The 19,307-nt window shown below is 45.6% G+C and overlaps 1 protein-coding gene across 3 annotated transcripts in view; it reads left to right on the forward strand.

The window, feature by feature from the left end:
• Positions 1-15,595: 15,595 nt before the first annotated feature.
• The window catches only part of DOCK11 (dedicator of cytokinesis 11), a 189,516-nt gene continuing 185,804 nt past the window's right edge, over positions 15,596-19,307 (forward strand). The window contains exons 1-2 of one of the 3 annotated variants that reach the window (XM_050776083.1): positions 15,797-15,863; positions 17,071-17,167. Coding sequence is in view for 2 of the 3 variants with exons in the window: in XM_050776082.1 (XP_050632039.1) it covers positions 15,762-15,863 (102 nt within the window). In the remaining variant the exon portion in view is untranslated. Of the gene's footprint in view, positions 15,864-17,070; positions 17,168-19,307 lie in introns of all 3 variants that reach the window. The other 2 variants (XM_050776082.1, XM_050776081.1) reach the window with 2 other exon arrangements.

A 19,307-nucleotide genomic window follows, 5' to 3' on the forward strand; every position in this document is an offset into this window, starting at 1 on the left:
GGGACTACAGGCACACACCACCATGCCCAGCTAAGTTTTGTATTTGTGGTAGAGACAGGGTTTCACCATGTTGGCCAGGATGGTCTCCATCTCTTGACCTCATGATCCACCCGCCTCAGCCTCCCAAAGTGTTGGGATTACAGGCGTGAGCCACCACACCCGGCCTTTCTTTTCTTTTCTTTTTTTGAGAGAGGGTCTCACTCTGTCACCCAGGCTGGAGTACAAGGGCACGATCATAGTTTACTGCGGCCTCAATCTACCAGACTCAAATGATTCTTCCACCTCAGCCTCCTGAATAGCTGCTCTACCCATTTTTAAATTGGATGATTGGCCCTTTTCTTATTGAATTGTAAGAGTTCTTTACATATTCTGAATACTAGACTCTTATCAGAATTACATTTCCCATTCTGCAGGTTGACGTCTCACTTTCTTTATAATGTCCTTTGATGTACAAAAGTTTTAAATTTTGATGAAGTCCAATTTATCTATTTTTTTTCTTTTGCTGCTTATGCTTTTGGTGTCAAATTTAATAATTCATTGCCAAATCTGAGGTCATAAAGATATATCTCTATGTTTTCCTCTAAGAGTTTTATCATTTCAGATCATATATTTGTTTGTTTATTTATTTTTATTTTATTTATTTATTTATTTTTTGAGACAGAGTCTTGGTCTGTCACCCAGGCTGGAGTGCAGTGGTGTGATCTCGGCCCACTGCAACCTCTGCCTCCCGGGTTCAGTTGATTCTCCTCCCTCAGCCTCCTGAGTAGCTGGAAACACAGGTGCCTGCCACCACACCTGAATAATTTTTTGTATTTTTGGTAGAGATTTCACCATGTTGGACAGGCTAGTCTCAAACTCCTGACCTCAAATGATCCACCTGTCTTGGCCTCCCAAAGTGCTGGGATTACAGGCGTGAGCCACCACACTCAGCCTCAGCTATTATATTTAGATCATTGATCCATTTTCAATTAATTTTTGTATATGGAGTGAGATAGGGATCCAACTTTATTATTTCGCATGTGGTTTTCCAGTTGTCCCAGCACCATTTGGTGGGGAAGAGATGCTTCTTTCCCCCATTGTATGGTCTTGACACTTTCTGTAGTATTTTAAAGCAAATCCTAGACATCATGTTGTTTCATCTGTAAATACTTCAGCATTGATCTCAAATCGATAAAGACTTCATTTATTTATTTTGAGATAGGGTCTCACTCTGTCACCCAGCACAATCATGGCTCACTGCAGCCTCAACCTCCCAGGCTCAAGCGATCCTCTCACCTCAGCCTCCTGAGTAGCTGAGACCACAGACATGCACCACCATGCCCAGCTAATTTTTGTATTTTTTTGTAGAGACAGAGTCTCGCTATGTTGCCCAGCTGGTCCTGAACTCCTGTCCTCAAGGGATCCTCCTGCCTTGGTCTCTCAAAGTGCTGGGATTACAGGTGTGAGCCACCATGCCTAGCCAGTTTCATTTCTTGGTTTTTTTTTTTTTTGAGACAGAGTCTAGCACTGTTGCCCAGACTGGAGTGCAGTGGCACGATCTCAGCTCACTGTAACTTCCATCTTGCTGGTGCAAGCCATTCTCGTGCCTCAGCCTCCCGAGTAGCTGGGATTACAGGCATGTGCCACCACGCCTGGCTAATTTTTGTATTTTTAGTAGAGATGGGGTTTTGCCATATTGGCCAGTCTGGTCTCGAACTCCTGACGTCAAGTGATCCACCCACCTTGGCCTCCCAAAATATTGGGATTACAGGCGTGAACCACCACACACAGGAAGCTCCATCTCTTAAGTGGTTTGTTTTCTTTTGTCTGAATTAATCCTGGTCTTGCCTTCTGTACAAAGAAGCAGTGTGAACTAGAATCTAGTCACTAGGCAATTTCTTTTCTTTCTTTCTTTCTTTCTTTTTTTTTTTTTTTTTTTTTGAGACAGAGTCTGGCTCTGTCACCCAGGCTGGAGTGCAATGGCATGATCTCAGCTCACTGCAACCTCTGCCTCCCGGGTTCAAGTGATTCTCCTGCCTCAGCCTCCTGAGTAGCTGGGACTACAGGCACGTGCCGCCACACCCAGCTAATTTTTGTATTTTTAGTAGAGACGGGGTTTCACCATTTTGGCCAGGATGGTTTCGATCTCTTGACCTCGTGATCTGCCCGCCTCAACCTCCCAAAGTGCTGGGATTACAGGCATGAACCACAGGGCCTGACCTCACTAGGCAATTTCTAAGGTCTGATCCAACTCCACATATCTACCTTCCCTGTCCTTGCTCCTGCTCTGATCCTAGTCCCTGCAATGTTCTGGATACAACTTATCTGTCCCTAAAGGCTCCTGAAAGTCCTTCTTTGCTCTTTTCAGTTGTGCCCAGGAATAATTTCCACTGGACTTGTCCAGCACCAAGTCCTCATACCCTTTCCCCAGCCTGGACCATTTGGTGTCTCTCTTTTTTTTTCATATGAAGACAGCACTAAACCATTTGGTCTCTTTATAAGTAAGTTTCCCATTCAGCAGTCTGGGTAATAGTGTGAGATCTCATCTCTAAAACAAACCTTAAAAATTAGCCAGGCACAGCCGCATGTACCTGTAGTCCCAGCTACTCAGGAGGCTGAAGCGGAGGAATTGCTTCAGCCCAGGAGTTCAAGGCAAAAAAAACCAGTTTCATATTCAGGAATATACATGTGCATAATAGAAAGCAATACCTAATGCTTTCTACAACATTTGAAATACTTAAGCAGCTTACATTGGCATTTTCGCAGACATATCATTAGCTTCCTGCAAGGGAAAGGGTCATTTTGAAAACCACAACACTTTATGGATGGAGAGTATTTTTTTTTTTTTTTTGAGAGGGAGTCTCCCTCTGTAGCCCAAGCTGGAGTGCAGTGGTGTGATCTCAGCTCACTGCAACCTCCACCTACCTGTTCAAGCAATCCTCCTGCCTCAGCCTCCCTAGTAGCTGGGACTACAGGTACCCACCACCACACCCAACTAATTTTTGTATTTTTAGTAGAGATGAGGTTTCGCCATGTTGGCCAGGCTTGTCTCGAACTCCTGACCTCAGGTGATCTGCCCGCCTTGGCCTGCCAAAGTCCTGGGATCACAGGTGTGAGCCACTGCGCCCAGCTGAGTTTTTTCAATATTTGTTGGTGGTTAAGTATATTAGGACAGCATGCTAAATTTGGACTTATCCCACACTCCCACTTTCCCATTCTGACAAGTCTGGGGACTGCCCTCCCCACCCCATCTGCCTTAGTCTCCCAGACATGCTGGCTATCTGGCTATAGCCTAGAATTGACTCAGCAAACAAGCAAATGTCAATACTCATTGAATCTTTCTGGGGCCATTCCATGGAAACAGAAATATATTAAGTTTTTCTGCCTTTGAGAAAACACTATAGGGCACATCCATGGGCAGATATATTTGGTGGCTCTTAGACCCCCTGACATACACCCACGGACCATCCTGATCTATTTGCTTTCTGGCTTCTGATCTGGGCCCTTCTTGGGAATAGTTTTTCTCTGACCCTAGAGTCTTGACTAAAGCCAATTGGACATTCACTTCCCATTTTTTGTTTTTTATTTCCCCATTTGTCTGGCAGTTTCTGTCCTGGCTTCCCCATACTTGGGCTCTCCTATCTTGGATTCATAATTATATTTCTAGACACTCTTTCTTTCTGACTTCTTTAGCTCTTATTTTCTTTTTTTTTTTTTTACAGTTATATTTGTATAAATTTAAGGAGGACAAATGCAGTTTCGTTATGTGGCTACATTGCATAGTGGTGATGGTTAGGCTTTTAGTGTATCCATCATCCAAATAGTGTACATTCTACCCATTAAGTAACGTCTTATCCCTCACCCCTCTTCCACCCTCCCACCCTTCTGCATCTCCAGTGATTATTCCACATTCTATGTCCATGTGAATGCATTATTTAGCTCCCACTTATAAGTGAGAACATGCAGTATCTGACTTTTTGTTTCTGAGTTGTTTCACTTAATGGCCTCCAGGTCCATTCATTTTGCTGCAAAATTCATAATTCCATTCTTTTTATGGCTGAATAATATTCCGTTGTGTACATATATCACATTTCCTTTATGCAATCATTCATTGATGGACACCTACTTTGATTCCATAGCTGTACTGTTATGAATAGTGCTGTGATAAAAGGTGAGTATAGGTGTCTTTTTGATATAATTACTTCTTTTCCTTTGGGTAGTTTCCAAGTAGGATTGCTGGATTTAATGTAGTTTTCTTTTTAATTCTTTGAGGCCTTGCATTACACCGTTTTTTTTCTCCCTTTTCCCCCAAGTAGCCTCTGAGCATTACATGCCTAGTCATCCTCTGCCTGGCTCAGCTGATGGTCCTAGCATCTCCCACTGATGGGCTTTTTCTTGTTCTCCTGAAGAGTTTCATATGGCTTCACAAGATACAACTGCATTTTGATTATGATTCTCATAGATTTCTGCTTTGCAAAAACCAAACAGACAAAACCCCACAACTCAGGAAACCACGTTGATATATTTTTTAAAAGTCTAGTTCCGACTATTTTTCTATTCTCCATTGGCTTTTACTATTCAAAACCCCTCGCTTGCCAGCAGTGGCATTACACCTATCCCCACCTCTCTTAGCTGTGGGGCTAAAGGATAGAACATTCTATTTGGCTAAAGAAAAAAGGTCATCTGATTGAGCCCAGAGAGGTACACGTAGGGGCTCATAAACAAAACAACCTCGTTTCACTCTTTTACAACAGAATTTTAGCTAGGTCACTTCTAGTAATAGCCATCTATTGGGGGAATATTAATGACTATCAATTTACGAAACAGGATGATGGAAAATTTTTCAATGAGAGCTACATAGAGAAACTATTGGGTTAATCCTCCTCAGTGACCTAGAAGTATATTGAAAAAACAAAATAGTGCATTTCTGATAATGAAACATGACAACTGTACCTAACCTTTTAAAATTAACAGTGGTGCATGTATACTGTGATCTTTTCAAGGGCAGCAGGATCACATCTGAATCATTTTCTCCATAGATTATCTTGAGGAACATGATAGTCAAATGTCCGTAGGTATCTCCACCCATCTGGGCTTTGGGTCTTGAATTGATGCTTATACAGGAACTAGCTGCCATTAGGTGGAGCAATTTGAAGTCCAGTAGGTCATCTCGAAGGATATCAGATCAGGAGGTTTAAGAACTCCAGATGTTTTAATTTAGGTGAGTGCATCTACAAGGCTGCTAGGACATTAACAAAGAACTGATTGATAGAGAAGAAAAAGTGGCTGGTATTAGATAAGATGATGGGAGGGGCCTGACGTCTGGTTGCCAAGGCACCTAACTCTTCACTCAATAGTCCCCCAAGCACAGGATTCATGGCTTTCGTGGCTCCATCTCTTGGGTGTGGAGCATAATCCTTAGCTGACCTTTGAAAAATGCAACCTCAGGCTTGCCCGGCTTCTGGTACTTCCAACTCTTCTTTGCCATTATTATAAACACAACTATCAGTCTTTGAGGGGAGGCTGATCTTTTAGTTCAGATTTCCACAGTTCAGATTGGCAGGTGTCCTTTGTCATCTCATAAAGGAATTAAAGTGACCTGAGAAAATGTCCTCTGGGTAAGATCAATGCCACCTGTACTCTGTCCTTGCCTGAACTCTCTCATCAGAGCTCTCATGTGCATCAGCCCTTCCCCACTCCTTTCAAGCCTGTACAGCCCAGGTGTGACAATGAATTTGGTCCTTTAGCAATAGCATGTACAACTCCCAGGTTATTGTCTATCCTTTTTGAGAACTCAATAAGATTATTATTATTATTATTATTATTATTATTATTTTGAGATGGAGTTTCACTCTTGCCCCCCAGCTGGAGTTCAATGGCACAATCTCGGCTCACTGAAACCTCCGCCTCCGGGGTTCAAGTGATTCTCCTGCCTCAGCCTCCCGAGTAGCTGGGATTACAGGCTTCTGCCACCACACCTGGCTAATTTTTGTATTTTTAGTAGAGAAGGGGTTTCACCATGTTAGCCAGGCTGGTCTCGAACTCCTGACCTCAGGTGATCCACCTGCCTCGGCCTCTCAAAGTGCTGGGAGTATAGGTGTGAGCCACTGTGCCCAGCTGAGTGTGTGTGTATATATATATGTGTGTGTGTGTGTATATATATATATATATATATATATTTTTTTTTTTTTTTTTTCTTGAGACAGAGTCTCACTCTGTTGCCCAGGATGGAGTGCAATGGCATGATCTCAGTTCACTGCGAGCTCTGCCTCCCAGGTTCACGCCATTCTCCTGCCTCAGCCTCCCAAGTAGCTGGGACTACAGGCGCCCGCCACCACGCTCGGCTAATTTGTTTGTTTGTTTGTATGTTTAGTAGAAACGGGGTTTCACCGTGATAGCCAGGATGGTCTCTATCTCCTGACCTTATGATCCGCCCGCCTTGGCCTCCCAAAGTGCTGGGATTACAGGCATGAGCCAACGCACCTGGCTTAAAAAATATTTTTAATAAAATTTAAAAATATTTTTAAAATATGTTTTTAATATTTTTTTTAAATATCCCTTTGAAGGATAAAAAAGTGAAAAAGAAGGTGATGACTTTGGGAAATAAGGAATCTCTCATTATTCCAAGTGGTACCATAGGCGATTAATATATATTCAATAAGTTTTATATTATTTAAAATATCTTATAATTGCAATAGGGCTTCTAACTTTTTCAAATACTCATATATTGCCTATATTATTGTATCCAACAATATACAGTTATCTGACAGATTAAAATATATATGACAATCTCACTATAAATTCAAGACTAATGGAGCCGCATAGAATTAAAGTAGGATGGAGATTCTCCCAGGGCCCCTCAGGTTAGTCAATGCCATGTGGTGCATTTGAAAGAGACCTAAAAGACCTGGCTTCTGTTTCTGGCCCTGCCAACTACTGTGTGACTTATCTGTAAAATGGGGAAAAATCATCTTGGCTCTGTTTACCTCTCCAGATTGTTCTGAAGACTGAATGAGATAATGGATATAAATATGCTTTGAAGACCATACAGCTCTCCACAATTATAATTTGGTTGTAATAAATGTCTCAACAACACACAGAAGTGAACATGGTATCACGATTTCTTTTGTTTTGCTTTATTTATCTCATTGAAGTCATCATGAATATATTCTGATCGGAGAAGCTGCACACGATTTGTATATAATAATTAATTATTGAGTGACCCTTAAGTGCTGAGCACTGTTCTAGGCCTGCCTTGTGCAACATTGTGGCCACTAGAGTCACACGTGGCTATTGAGGACATGAATGTAGCTCATGCGACTGGGGAAATGCATTTGTAATTTTAGTTAATTGTAGTTAATTTATACTTAAATACAAAACTGATATGAAATACAGTTATTAGAATTGTTTTTTTGACAGGGTCTTGCTTTGTCACACATGCACCCATGCACAGTGGCACAATCATGGCTCACTGAAGCCTCAAACTCCTGGGCTCATGTGATCCACCTGTCTCAACCTCCTGAGTAGCAGGAACTACAGGCGTGTACCACAATGCCCAGCTGATTTTTTAATTTTTTGTAAAGATGGGGTCTTGTTATGTTGATCAGGCTGGTTTATTTATTTATTTAGACATGGAGTCTCACTCTGTCACCCAGGCTGGACTGCAGTGGTATGATCATGGCTCACTGCAACCTGCACCTCCCGGTTTCAAGTGATTCTTCTGTCTCAGCCTCCAGAGTAGCTGGGACTACAGGTGCATACCACCACACCAGGCTAATTTCTGTATTTTTAGTACAGACTGGGTTTCATCATATTGGCCAGGCTGGTCTCAAACTCCTGACCTCGTGATCCACCTGCCTCAGCCTCCCAAAGGGCTGGGATTACAGGTCTGAGCCACCATGTCTGGCCAATTTTTTGTATTTTTAGAGGAGACAAGGTTTCACCATGTTTGTCAGGCTGGTCTCAAACTCCTGACCTCAAATGATCCTCCTGCCTCAGCCTCCCAACGTGCTGGGATTATAGGCATGAGCCACCGCACCCGGCCATTAGAAAACTTTTTTTTTTTTTTTTTTTTTTTTTTTTGAGATAGAGTTTCATTCTTGTTGCTCAGGCTGGCATACAATGTCGTGATCTCGGCTTACTGCAACCTCCCCCTCCTGGGTTCAAGCAATTCTCCTGTCTCAGCCTCCTGAGTAGCTGGGATTACAGGTGCCCGCCACTATGCCTGGCTAATTTTTGGTATTTTTAGTAGGGATAGGGTTTCACCATGTTGGCCAGGCTTGTCTCGAACTCCTGACCTCAGGTGATTCGCCCACCTCGGCCTCCCAAAGTGGTGGGATTACAGGTGTGAGCCACCATGCCCAGCCTAGAAAACTTTTTAAGTATGTTTGGAACAACTTGAATTTGTGAATCTACTCTTTCATAAGTTTATGAAGTCTAAATACAGATCCTCATAGATTTCTGAAGAAAATTTAATATCTAAATTACAGCGTAAGGGTAGAGTACACCCCAAATTTTGAAGACTTATTATGAGAAAAAGAGAGCAGATTATCTCATTAATATACTGACTCCATCTTAAAGGCTGGAGTGCAGTGGCTGGAGTGCAGTGGTGTAATCTCAGTTCACTGCAACCTCTGCCTCTTGGGCTCAAGCGATCCTCCCACCTCAGCCTCCAGAGTAGCTAGTACCACAGTGTCACACCACCACACCTGGCTAATTTTTTGTACTTTTGGTAGAGACAGGGTTTCACCATGTTGCCCAGGCTAGTGTCAAACTCCTGAGCTCAAGCGATCTGCCCACCTCGGCCCTCCAAATTGCTGGGATTACAGGTGTGAGCCACCACACCCAGTGAAAATATACTATCAAAATTAATTTCACCTGCTTCTTTTTACTAATTTTTAATGTGGCTACAAGTGAATTTATAATTACATATGTGCTCATATTATATTTCTGTTGGGCAGTGCTGCTTTAGGCACTGATGATAAAGCAGTGAACAAAGCAGACAAAATATTCTGCTTTCGTGGAACGTGCATTTTAGTGTGGAAGACAGATGATAAAATAAATATATAAACATATATAGTATATCAAACGGTGACAAGTGCTTTGGAGAAAAACAAAGAAAGCAAGTTAGATAGGAGATGGCAGGAGGGTTGAACCTTTTTTTTTTTTTTTTTTTTGAGGCGGAGTCTTCACTCTGTCGCCCAGGCTGGAGTGCAGTGGCACCATCTCGGCTCACTGCAAGCTCCGCCTCCCAGGTTCACGCCTTTCTCCTGCCTCAGCCTCCCGAGTAGCTGGGACTACAGGCGCCCGCCACCGCGCCCGGCTAATTTTTTGTATTTTAGTAGAGACGGGGTTTCACCGTGTTAGCCAGGATGGTCTCGATCTCCTGACCTCGTGATCCGCCCGCCTCGGCCTCCCAAAGTGCAGGGATTACAGGCGTGAGCCACCGCGCCCGGCCGAACCTTTTTTTTTTTTTTTTTTTTTTTTGAGAGTCTCACTCTGTCGCCCAGGCTGGAGTGCAGTGGCTGGATCTCAGCTCACTGCAAGCTCCGCCTCCCGGGTTTACGCCATTCTCCTGCCTCAGGCTCCCGAGTAGCTGGGACTACAGGCGCCCGACACCTCACCCGGCTAGTTTTTTGTATTCTTTTTAGTAGAGACGGGGTTTCACCGTGTTTGCCAGGATGGTCTCGATCTCCTGACCTCGTGATCCGCCCGTCTCGGCCTCCCAAAGTGCTGGGATTACAGGCTTGAGCCACCGCGCCCAGCAGGGTTGAACTTTTAAATACGAAGGTCAAGGAATGCCCAAAACCTAAAGATGTTGAGAGAGTAAGTAATGAAGCTTCTTTCACTGGGTAGAAGGAACAGTAAGTGAGGAGGCCTTCATGATGGACAAAGCCTTGGCAATTCAGGGACCTGCAAGGAGGCCTCTGTGGTAGATCATGGAGTGCAAAGGAGAGGATCAATAGGAGATGAGATCAGACAGGTATGGGAAAAAAGCTGTAATGCTGGGTGAGACAGGTCAGGTAGATTGTGATGGGCAGTTCCTGACATGGCTCCAGATGATTCCTGCCTCCTAGTATTAATACCCTGTGTAATATCTTCCCCTTCAATGTGAGCTGGATCTAGTGAATAAAATACAGTAAAATTGATGGAATGCCACTTCCAAGTTTAGGTTATAAAAGACTGTGGCTTCCAATTGCAGGTAATCTTTCACTCTTTCAACTCTCTCTTGTTTGCTCACTTTTTTTCTTTTTCTTTTTTGACAGAATCTCACTCTGTTGCCCAGGCTGGAGTGCAGTGGTGGGATCTTGGCTCACTGCAACCTCCGCCTCCTGGGTTCAAGTGATCCTCTCACCTCAGCCTCTCCAGTAGCTGGGATTACAGGTGCGTGCCACCACACCCTGCCAACTTTAGTATTCTTAGTAGAGATGGGGTTTCACCATGTTGGCCAGGCTGGTCTTGAACTCCTGACATCAAGTGATCCATCCGCATTGGCCTCCCAAAGTGCTGGAACTATAGGTGTGAGCCCCCGCGCCTGGCCCTGTTTGCTCACTTTGGTAAACTGCCATGTTATTAATTGCCTTCTGGAGAAGCTCATGAGGCAAGGAACTGAGGCCAGCCTCTGGCCGACAGCCAGCAAGGAACTAAGGCCCTTACTGCAACAACCTGTAAGGATCTGGATGCTGCCACAACCACTGAATGGGCTTAAAAACAAATTCTGCCCCAGTTAAACCTTGAGATGGGTGAGGTCCCTGCTCTGACACCTTGATCAAAGCCTGTGAGAGATCCTGAACTCATACCTTGATGGCAGCCTAGCGAGAAACTCTGGTTTGGACAACCCAACTAAGTCATGCTTAGATTCCTGAACAACAGAAACTGTGAGATAATATATGTGTATTGTTTTAAGCTGCTAAACTTGGGAGTAATTTGTTACACAGCAAGAAGTAACACTAGATATTGTAGGTCACTGTAAGTAGAAACTGAACAGGGGGTTGGTGGGAATCACTGGCTATGTTGCAAATAGACTACAGGAGGGTAAGGGTGGAAGCAGGGAGGTCAGTTGAGAGGCTATTGACGTAAGCTTGCTAAGGGTTGCTGGTGGTATTGGTAGAGATATTAAGAAGTGGTTGGATTTCAGATGTATTTTGAAGGCAGAGCCAACAGGCTTTGCTGTTGGTTGTATAAAGGGTGTGTAGGAAATAAGATGACTCTAAGGCTTTTGTTCTGAGGAACTAGAAAGAATGATCATATACTGAGATGGAGAAAACTATAGAAAAACTAGATTCGTGGAGAAAGAATAAGACTTCGATTTTAGGCATGCTGAATTAGAGATACTTACTAGACATCCCAGTGGGGATGCTGAGTTCAATATACAAGTCTGATGTTTGAGGCTGGAAATATAAATTTGAGAGTCTTTGGCATTTAGATGATAAAATGTTAAAGTCTCTTTGCTCCCCACTTACACTTCCCACCCATGAGGCCCTCACTATTAACTCATGTATAGGGACATACATGTACACACACACACCACACACACTTTTTTTTTTTTTTTTTTTTTTTGAGACAGAGTCCCGCTGTATCCTCCAGGCTGGAGTGCAGTGGAGCAATCTCGGCTCACTGCAATCTCCACCAATCTCCACCTCCTGGGTTCAAGCGATTCTCATGCCTCAGCTTCCCAAGTAGCTGAGATTACAGGGTGCACACCATCATGCCTGGGTAAATTTTGTATTTTTAGTAGAGACGGAGTTTCGCCATGCCATGTTGGCCAGGTTGGTCTCAAACTCCTGGCCTCAGGTGATCTGCCTGCCTCGGCCTCCCAAAGTGTTGGGATTACAGGCGTGAGCCACCGCGTCTGGCCCACACATACACATTTTTATAAATAGAGTCATTCTGCAACTTGCTTTATCAATGAATATCCTTTGGAGCTTTTTCAATGAAAGTACATACATATATATGTCATTCTTTTTTTAATAGCTGAAGAGAGTCCCTTCGTTTGAATAAATCACATGTATTCATTCATTCCCTGAACAACTATTTTTTGAGCACCCACTATTTTTTTGTGCCAGGCAGTGGTCTAGGGACTGATCATAAAGAAGTCCCTTTTAGATGGACATTCAGGTTCTTTCTAATATTTTGCTATTACAAACATTTGATACAATGACCATCCTTATACAGGCATCTGAGTTCACATGTGCGAGTTTTTATTTGGCGTTGATTTATACAAGTGGAATTTCTCGGTCAAAGGGCTCAATGGCATTTCTAATACTTGTATCTCAGGTTCAACTAGGATAGTCTTAAGGCAGCAGCTAAATTTGTGATAAAAACCTAATATATTTAACAAATGTACAAAAGAAATCACCCAATAAAATGCCCCATTGGAAGTTGTAAGATTGCACCTACAATTTCCCTTTACTATGTGAGTGTAGTTATATCCAAATCCTACCCATTCCGCAAAGTCCAGCTCAAACACTCCCTGTTTCAGAAAGCCTTTCATAGACCCTAAGCAGGTATGATCTCCCCTGTCTTTTTTTTTTTTTTTTAATCTTTTTTGAGACGGAGTCTCACTCTTCTTGCCCAGGCTGGAGTGCAATGGTGCAATCTTGGCTCAGTGAAATCTCTGCCTCCCGAGTTCAAGCAATTCTCCTGCCTCAGCCTCCCAAGCAGTTGGGATTACAGGCACCTGCCACCACGCCTGGCTAATTTTTGTATTTTTAGTAGAGACGGGGTTTCACCATGTTGGTCAGGCTGGTCTTGAACTCCTGACCTCAGGTGATCCACCCACCTCAGCCTCCCAAAGTGCTGGGATTATAGGCGTGAGCCACCGTGCTTGGCCCTTCCTGCCTCTTTACCTTGAGTATGGTCTGTATCACATACTACCTTGTACCATAAATACATTCTGTACTAGACTTTCTTTTTTTTTTCCCAGAAGGAAATAGTGTCTTTAATTCATACTGCATTCTCCCTCAGTGCGTAGCACCATGCTCAATGTTTATGTACTTAAATAGAAGTCTTAAACCAGAAGAAGTGAAATCTACAATCTCAAGAATGAGCATAGAGCCTGCACAATGGCCAGATGGTGTTTGTGCACCATCAGTGTGACATATGTTTCCCATGGCTCACAAGACTCTGCAAAAATTGCTTACTTCTCCTACTCTATCTTGTACCACTCCTCTTCCTTCTATGCTCCAGCCACACTGGCCTTTTTTTGGTCTTTGAACATATTAAGTCTGCTCCCATCTCTAGGCCTTTGTTCCTGGCATTCCTGTAGCCTGGAATGCTCTACCTGCTGTTCTCTGCTGATTGCTTCTTTTTCTTCAAGACTCAGCTCAGTGTTTACCTCCTCAAAGAAGCTTTTCTTGATCATCTATTTTAAACTAGGTCCCCAACTCGTTACTCTCTATCAACTCACCTTAATTCTCTGCATAGCATTTATCTTTCTGAAATTAACATGTTCATTTCGTTGCGCTCACATTGAGCTCCAAGAGAGGAGGGACCTTGCCTGTCTTGTTTAATGTGATGCACCTTCAGTGGCTACAATAGAGCCCGTAGTACTAAGAATGCTTTTGCCTGAAAGTAACAAAATATTCATCTAAAAGTGGCATAAATTGCAGGGGTTTATTTTTCTTACATAAAAGGGAACTCAGAGGTAGGCAGTATCAGGCCTGGTTCAACAGTTCAATGCTGTCTGGATTCTGGATTGGCTTCTCTGAGATTGTCTTGGCCTTGCCTCATGGTTGCAATATGGCTGCCAAGGGCCAAAGCATTGCAAGCAAACATCCCTCTCAGGAAGAAAGTGGGGCCTGGACCTCTCTCCTTTTTGTTTTTTTTTATTAAGGTACAAAAACTTTCCCAGGAACCCTCCTCTCACACTTCCCTCTTATATCTCCTTGGCCCAAACTGAGTGGGAGTCCAGACCATCCCACTAGTCAATAAGAGGGAGCTTATCATGGTTTTTTCATCAGTCATGATTCATCACCTGGAGTTGGGCCTGCCTTCCCCAAACCCTGTGGCTCTGCCCTATACCTGAAGTGAATCTGGGCTCTCTTCGCAAGCAAAAAGTGTTATAGCTATTGTGGCAGTAACAAACAGCATGAGCCACACAGGCATTTATGGAATAGAGGGTATGAATTCTTGGAGATCTGCCTATGTGCAACAATTAACAAATTTTACACATACTGTGCAAAACTAAGATTTGTGACAGAATGTCTTTAGAGGACTTCCAGGTCCCAGGCCCTCTAGGAGCCTCCACATATGCTTTATTGAGACTGATGTGATGACTGAAATAGGCTTACTGCGAAGACACTTGGCCTTTTCTGGGTTCAAAGAAACCATCACCACGCATGCGCTTGTTTCCATAATAAAGTCCCCTAAAAGGCTGTTTGGTCTCTGAGGGTGGGGAAAGTGCCCTATGGGTGGTGGTAGGCCTGCTTTCAGAAGGGCTGCTCCATCCCCCAGACTGAGGGCCATTTCCAAACTCTCAACAAATGAAATAACCAGATAGAAAACTGCCATCATCAGTGGAGCCTTTCACTCTGCACTTCAGGAGGTCTGACAGGGTCACTAGTACTTCAAGATTCACGTCCCTATTTCTGTCTTAAGCATGTTCCTTTTATACCCTGTTATGAGATGTTCTTTGATTCTTGGAAAAACAATTTCTTGGAAGCTGAAAAGGGTAAGGAGATGAATAGGAAATGGAGAGGTGAGTGCAGGGCACTTGTAAAAGCTACTAGAAGATTGGTAAGTCCTCCAAACCCAGGGAGATGGCCTTCCTAATGCCACCCCACCCCCACCCCACTCCTGGCGCAGTCAGTGCTGACCTAGGGACCACCTGCCACAGGCTCAGGCCCCACCATCCAGCTCTCGCCCGTGGGGCACGGAGCGAGGGGTGCCGCCACAATAAGTTCCCATTTCCAGAAGCATGCTCTCTCCCCAGTGTTGCCCCTAGTTAGGTGAACTAACTGGGTAGGAAAACGGTGTGGGCGAGGAGGGGGACCCAGGCGAGCCGCTCACGCTGGAAAGCCGCTGTATGTCCTTCGACATTGGTGCGACCCTTCCCCACAGAGCACACAAAAGGCGGCTGCTCCACGTTGTTTTCCAGCCCCTAGCCGCCTGGGCCCTGGGGGCTTGCGGGGTGGGGGGACATGAGAGTTCTCCAGCCCTCCTGCGGGCATTGCAGCTTCGAGGCGGGAGAGGAGCACTAGGGTAGAGCACGCCCCACTCTTGGAGACATTTCATCACCCCTCTCTGTTCCCCCACCCCACCCCGCCCCGCCCGCCCCACTCAAGCGGAAAAAAAAGAAGCAGCCCAGATCTCCCCTCCCGGATGCGGCTGCACCAGCAACATCAGCTGCGGGCGGAGCCCGAGCGGTAGCCACTTCCCCCCTCTTCCCTCGTGACCCTCACCCCCACCTCCAGTTCTCCCTCCCCCTCTACACACCCTTCCCCATCGGACACACCCTCCTGCTTCGGCTGGTGGCGATCGGAGCTCGGGCCCTCTAGGGGAGGGAGCTGCCGCCGCCGACGCGGTGGGGCAGGACAGTGAGCGGGCGAAGCGAGCGAGAAAAGGAGGGAAGGAGAGAACGAGGGAGGAGCAGCGGGTGGGAGGTGGGAGGGAGGAGCAGCGTGAGCCGCGCCGCCGCCGAGCTGCGATGTGGCTGGCCGGCCGGCGAGTAAACAGAGGGAGCAGCAGCGGCCGCGGCCGCCGCGGGCCGGGGCAGTGAGTCCGCCCGCTCGTCCGCCAGCCGAGGTCGGCCAGCCCGCCGAGACTCGCCCGCTGCCGCTGCCATGGCCGAAGTGCGCAAATTCACCAAACGGCTCAGCAAGCCTGGCACGGCGGCTGAGCTCCGGCAGAGCGTGTCTGAGGCCGTGCGGGGCTCCGTGGTGCTGGTGAGTGGCCGGGGGACGGGGCATCCCGGGGGACGCGCTCCAGGCGGGAGCGACGCGGGAAGGGGCAGGAACGGCGCCAGTGCGGCCGCCCGGTGCGCTGCGCGCTCTCTTTCTCCGCTCCAGTAAGTTTTCGCACCGGTAGCCGCCGGCCGGGGTCCGAGTCCCAGGCGCCCGCTGACAGCGCTCCGGCCGCCCGGCACGGCGGAGGCGTGCGCCGGGATGGAAGCGGACTATCAAAGCCGGGCTCGGACGGCTGCGGAGGAGGCGGAGGGGGAGGCGGGGGCTCCCACCCGGTGTCGGGGCCGGGGGTGTGAGCTAAAGAGCTGACCTCACGCTGCTCTGGACTCCGCACAAAGAGCCGGGGATAGGGGCAGAACGAGATCCCGATCGCCTCCTGCGAGCACCTGAGGCAGCCTAGGCGGAAGGATGCGATGAGCGTTTGGCACACACACTCTCGCGCGCACACACACACACCGTGTACACAAAAAAGAACCCCACCCAGAAAGCCCCGGGCGCCCAAGCTCGGGCGGGCGGTGAGAACAGAGGAAGCAGAGCGACTTCCTCCTGCAACTGGGGAGAGAGAGGGTGGCGATGGGTTTTGAAGGGGTGCTGCTGCGGAGGGAGGGCATTAGAAACAACGGGGTTCCACGACAGAGTGGGCGCGGGGTCATCTACCGCAGGGAGAGGGTGTCCCTCGGGGACCCGCGAGCGCTCCAGAGGCAAGGGGAAGGTGCCGTGGGGATTTGGGGGGAGACTGGGTGTGTCAGTCCAGGGATGGAGGACCTGGGGTCAGAGCTCCCCAGCTCGGTACTGGGGGATGGGGATTCGAAAGCGCGCTGACTCCCTGGGAACCCTCCCAGAGCACCCTCAGCCTTACCCGGATTGTCTGACTCCGGAGAAAGGCGAAAGGGTGCTAACTGGCACTTGCCCCTTCTCTTGTTTTCAAGACACTCGTTGCCAGTTTCCTGGACAAGCGAACAAACCCTGAATAAGATATCGGACTGATTAATTTGTGTTTGTTTTGTTACTTTGTTTTTTGTTGTTGTTTTTGTTTTTGTTTGTTTTTGTCTCCCTCAGCTCCATTTTACAGCGAGTCGTTTACTGTGTTTAAGTTTCACCGTTTAAGAGAGGGCTTTTTGTTAAAACAACTTGTCATCGGAAGGGAACTTCACAGCTTTTCCTTGTAATTTTTCTGTTGATCTTGTAGAATCAGCAATAAAACCCAACATTAAAGGGAGGCCAGGGGCTTGATCCCAACAGTGGAGAAAGTTGACATTGGTGGGAGTTCTGGAGGAGAATCAAAGGTAAACTATGTACCTTTGAGATAAAGATCTGATCCCTAATAGCTACAACTGTGCAACCCTAAATGACTTTAAAGAAATCTCTTTATTGTGGCTGGACCCTTGAAAGTTTAATTCTGCTGTTTAGTGGAGCTAAATCCAGACCTTTAATGTTATTTTAATGGACTTGGCTTATTGTGTGTTTCAGTCTGATTTTGGAGTGAGGACCTGTTGAGGTCAGATTGGAGCCTTGCCTGTCACCACAGCCAGTTAAGAGAGGAAGGCAAGCTGTGTGCAGAGCATTTATACCAGGGCTCTCATCTTGGGCGATTGTTAACAAGTGATTCAATCTACCTAGCAGAGAACACTTTCCTAAATTCGGAGAAAAAAACAAAAACAAAACAACAACAACAACAACAATAAAACTTCCTTGAGCAGGGTTGGCGGCCTTCTACCACAACACGCGAAGAAAGTCGTAGGTAGACAGATTTCTCAAGAGAATAAATGGGACTAAGAAAACTTCCACTGGGATTTGATCAGCGCTTGACCTGCCACCCTAGCAGCAAAAAGTTAACATTAGCGTTCTTTCCCATGTTTTTAGGTTTTCAAAAGAATTTTGTGCATTGCAGATTCAGCGGCTCCTTCCTAACCATTGATTCTATGGCAAAGCAGAAAAAAACTGTTACTGGCAGAAGTCTCTTCTAGGAGACGCTGGCAGTGGCCATGGTTCCCTTGTCAGCCCAGCTTACTTGGGACCAAGGCCATTGATTTTTACCATTTACACCAGGCAATGCAGAGGAATATTTACTCATTACTCTAGTATGTGAAACATTGAGATTTTGGGAGTGAGGCAGAACAGATTCTAGTAATCTAACTCAATGAATATCTATTGAGCCCTTACAACGTGCCAGATACAATGCTAGATGCTCTATAATTACGAGAATGCAAATGATCTTTTTCTTCATTTGTTTTCATTAGTTACAATCTGGGTTGGTTGTGTGTATGGGAATGTCTTTGTCAATAGGACACCCAGATTAGGCACACAAATCAACTTTAGATTCTTCATAGAGCCTTAGCGAATGCTATTTGTAAGCAGTTTAGTCAATGAAAAAATAAGGAAATAGTTCTTACATGGAGTGTATGCTCCTAAATGACTCTCTCTCACAAAGAGCTGTTAACCAAAGTTAGTAAAACCACGAGTGGCTGGAGAGTGAGGGGACCATGTTGCAGCTGCTGCCATAACTTCTGATTCTTTTAAGGGACAGCTGAGGTAGGATTTACACTTGTGCTATAAACCCAAGATACTCACGTTGGGGCTTCAATATGAGATAGAGCCATTACCGCAGCAAGTCAAGCTTTCCTCTGGTGTATCTCTTGTTAGAACGTGGAAAACCCACCAAGCTGTACAAATATACAGTATTTCCTGTTTAGGTGTTTTTTTTTTTTTTTTTTTTTTTGAGGATTTTAGAATTACACCCTTATTGGCCCATTGCTAATTTCATTCAGTGTTTCCTCACTGTTCGAAAAATTCAGAAGGCTGGGCCTGGGCTATATATATAGCATGTTGTTGCACATTCAAACTGTTACTCAGTTATTAGTACTTCCACGAATGTATTAACTAACTACATAATAAAGCAGACAGAGAGACTGTACCACTGTTACTGCATTTTCCTGTAAGTTCAGCATTTTTACGAAGGTCAGTTTTAACCCAGGGAAAGGGATAATTACAGAATCATCATTGAGAGATTTCTCAAGAGGGGATTGAGGAGAAACATTATAACCTGAGAGTGTCTGTGATTAAGAGAGAAGTGTTTACATATATACATGTTTAAAATGCAGAGTTTTAAATTTTTAAATTGATTTTGTGGTAATTCAGGATGTAGCTACTGGTGCCGCAGGGGAACAAAGGCATTTTGCTAAACATGTTGTATGATGGCTGCCCTTTAGAGAAGCCACTTTATCAGCCTGGAAGAGTCGCCTAGTAGCTGTTTAAATACTGTTTACTGCTGAGCTTACCCTCAATTCCTTGTGCGCCAAAGGATCGGGAAAGAGTTGCTAGATATTAGGGGTTGTAGCCCTTGCAGGCGCCGTAATGCACGCAGCGTCCCCTGGCTGGCATCAGCCAGATTTCGTTCAGTAGCTCCAGTAGAGAAAAGCTCTCCAG

The sequence above is a fragment of the Macaca thibetana genome, chromosome X (genome assembly GCF_024542745.1).
Source record: "Macaca thibetana thibetana isolate TM-01 chromosome X, ASM2454274v1, whole genome shotgun sequence".
In the NCBI taxonomy this organism is placed as follows: domain Eukaryota; kingdom Metazoa; phylum Chordata; class Mammalia; order Primates; family Cercopithecidae; genus Macaca; species Macaca thibetana.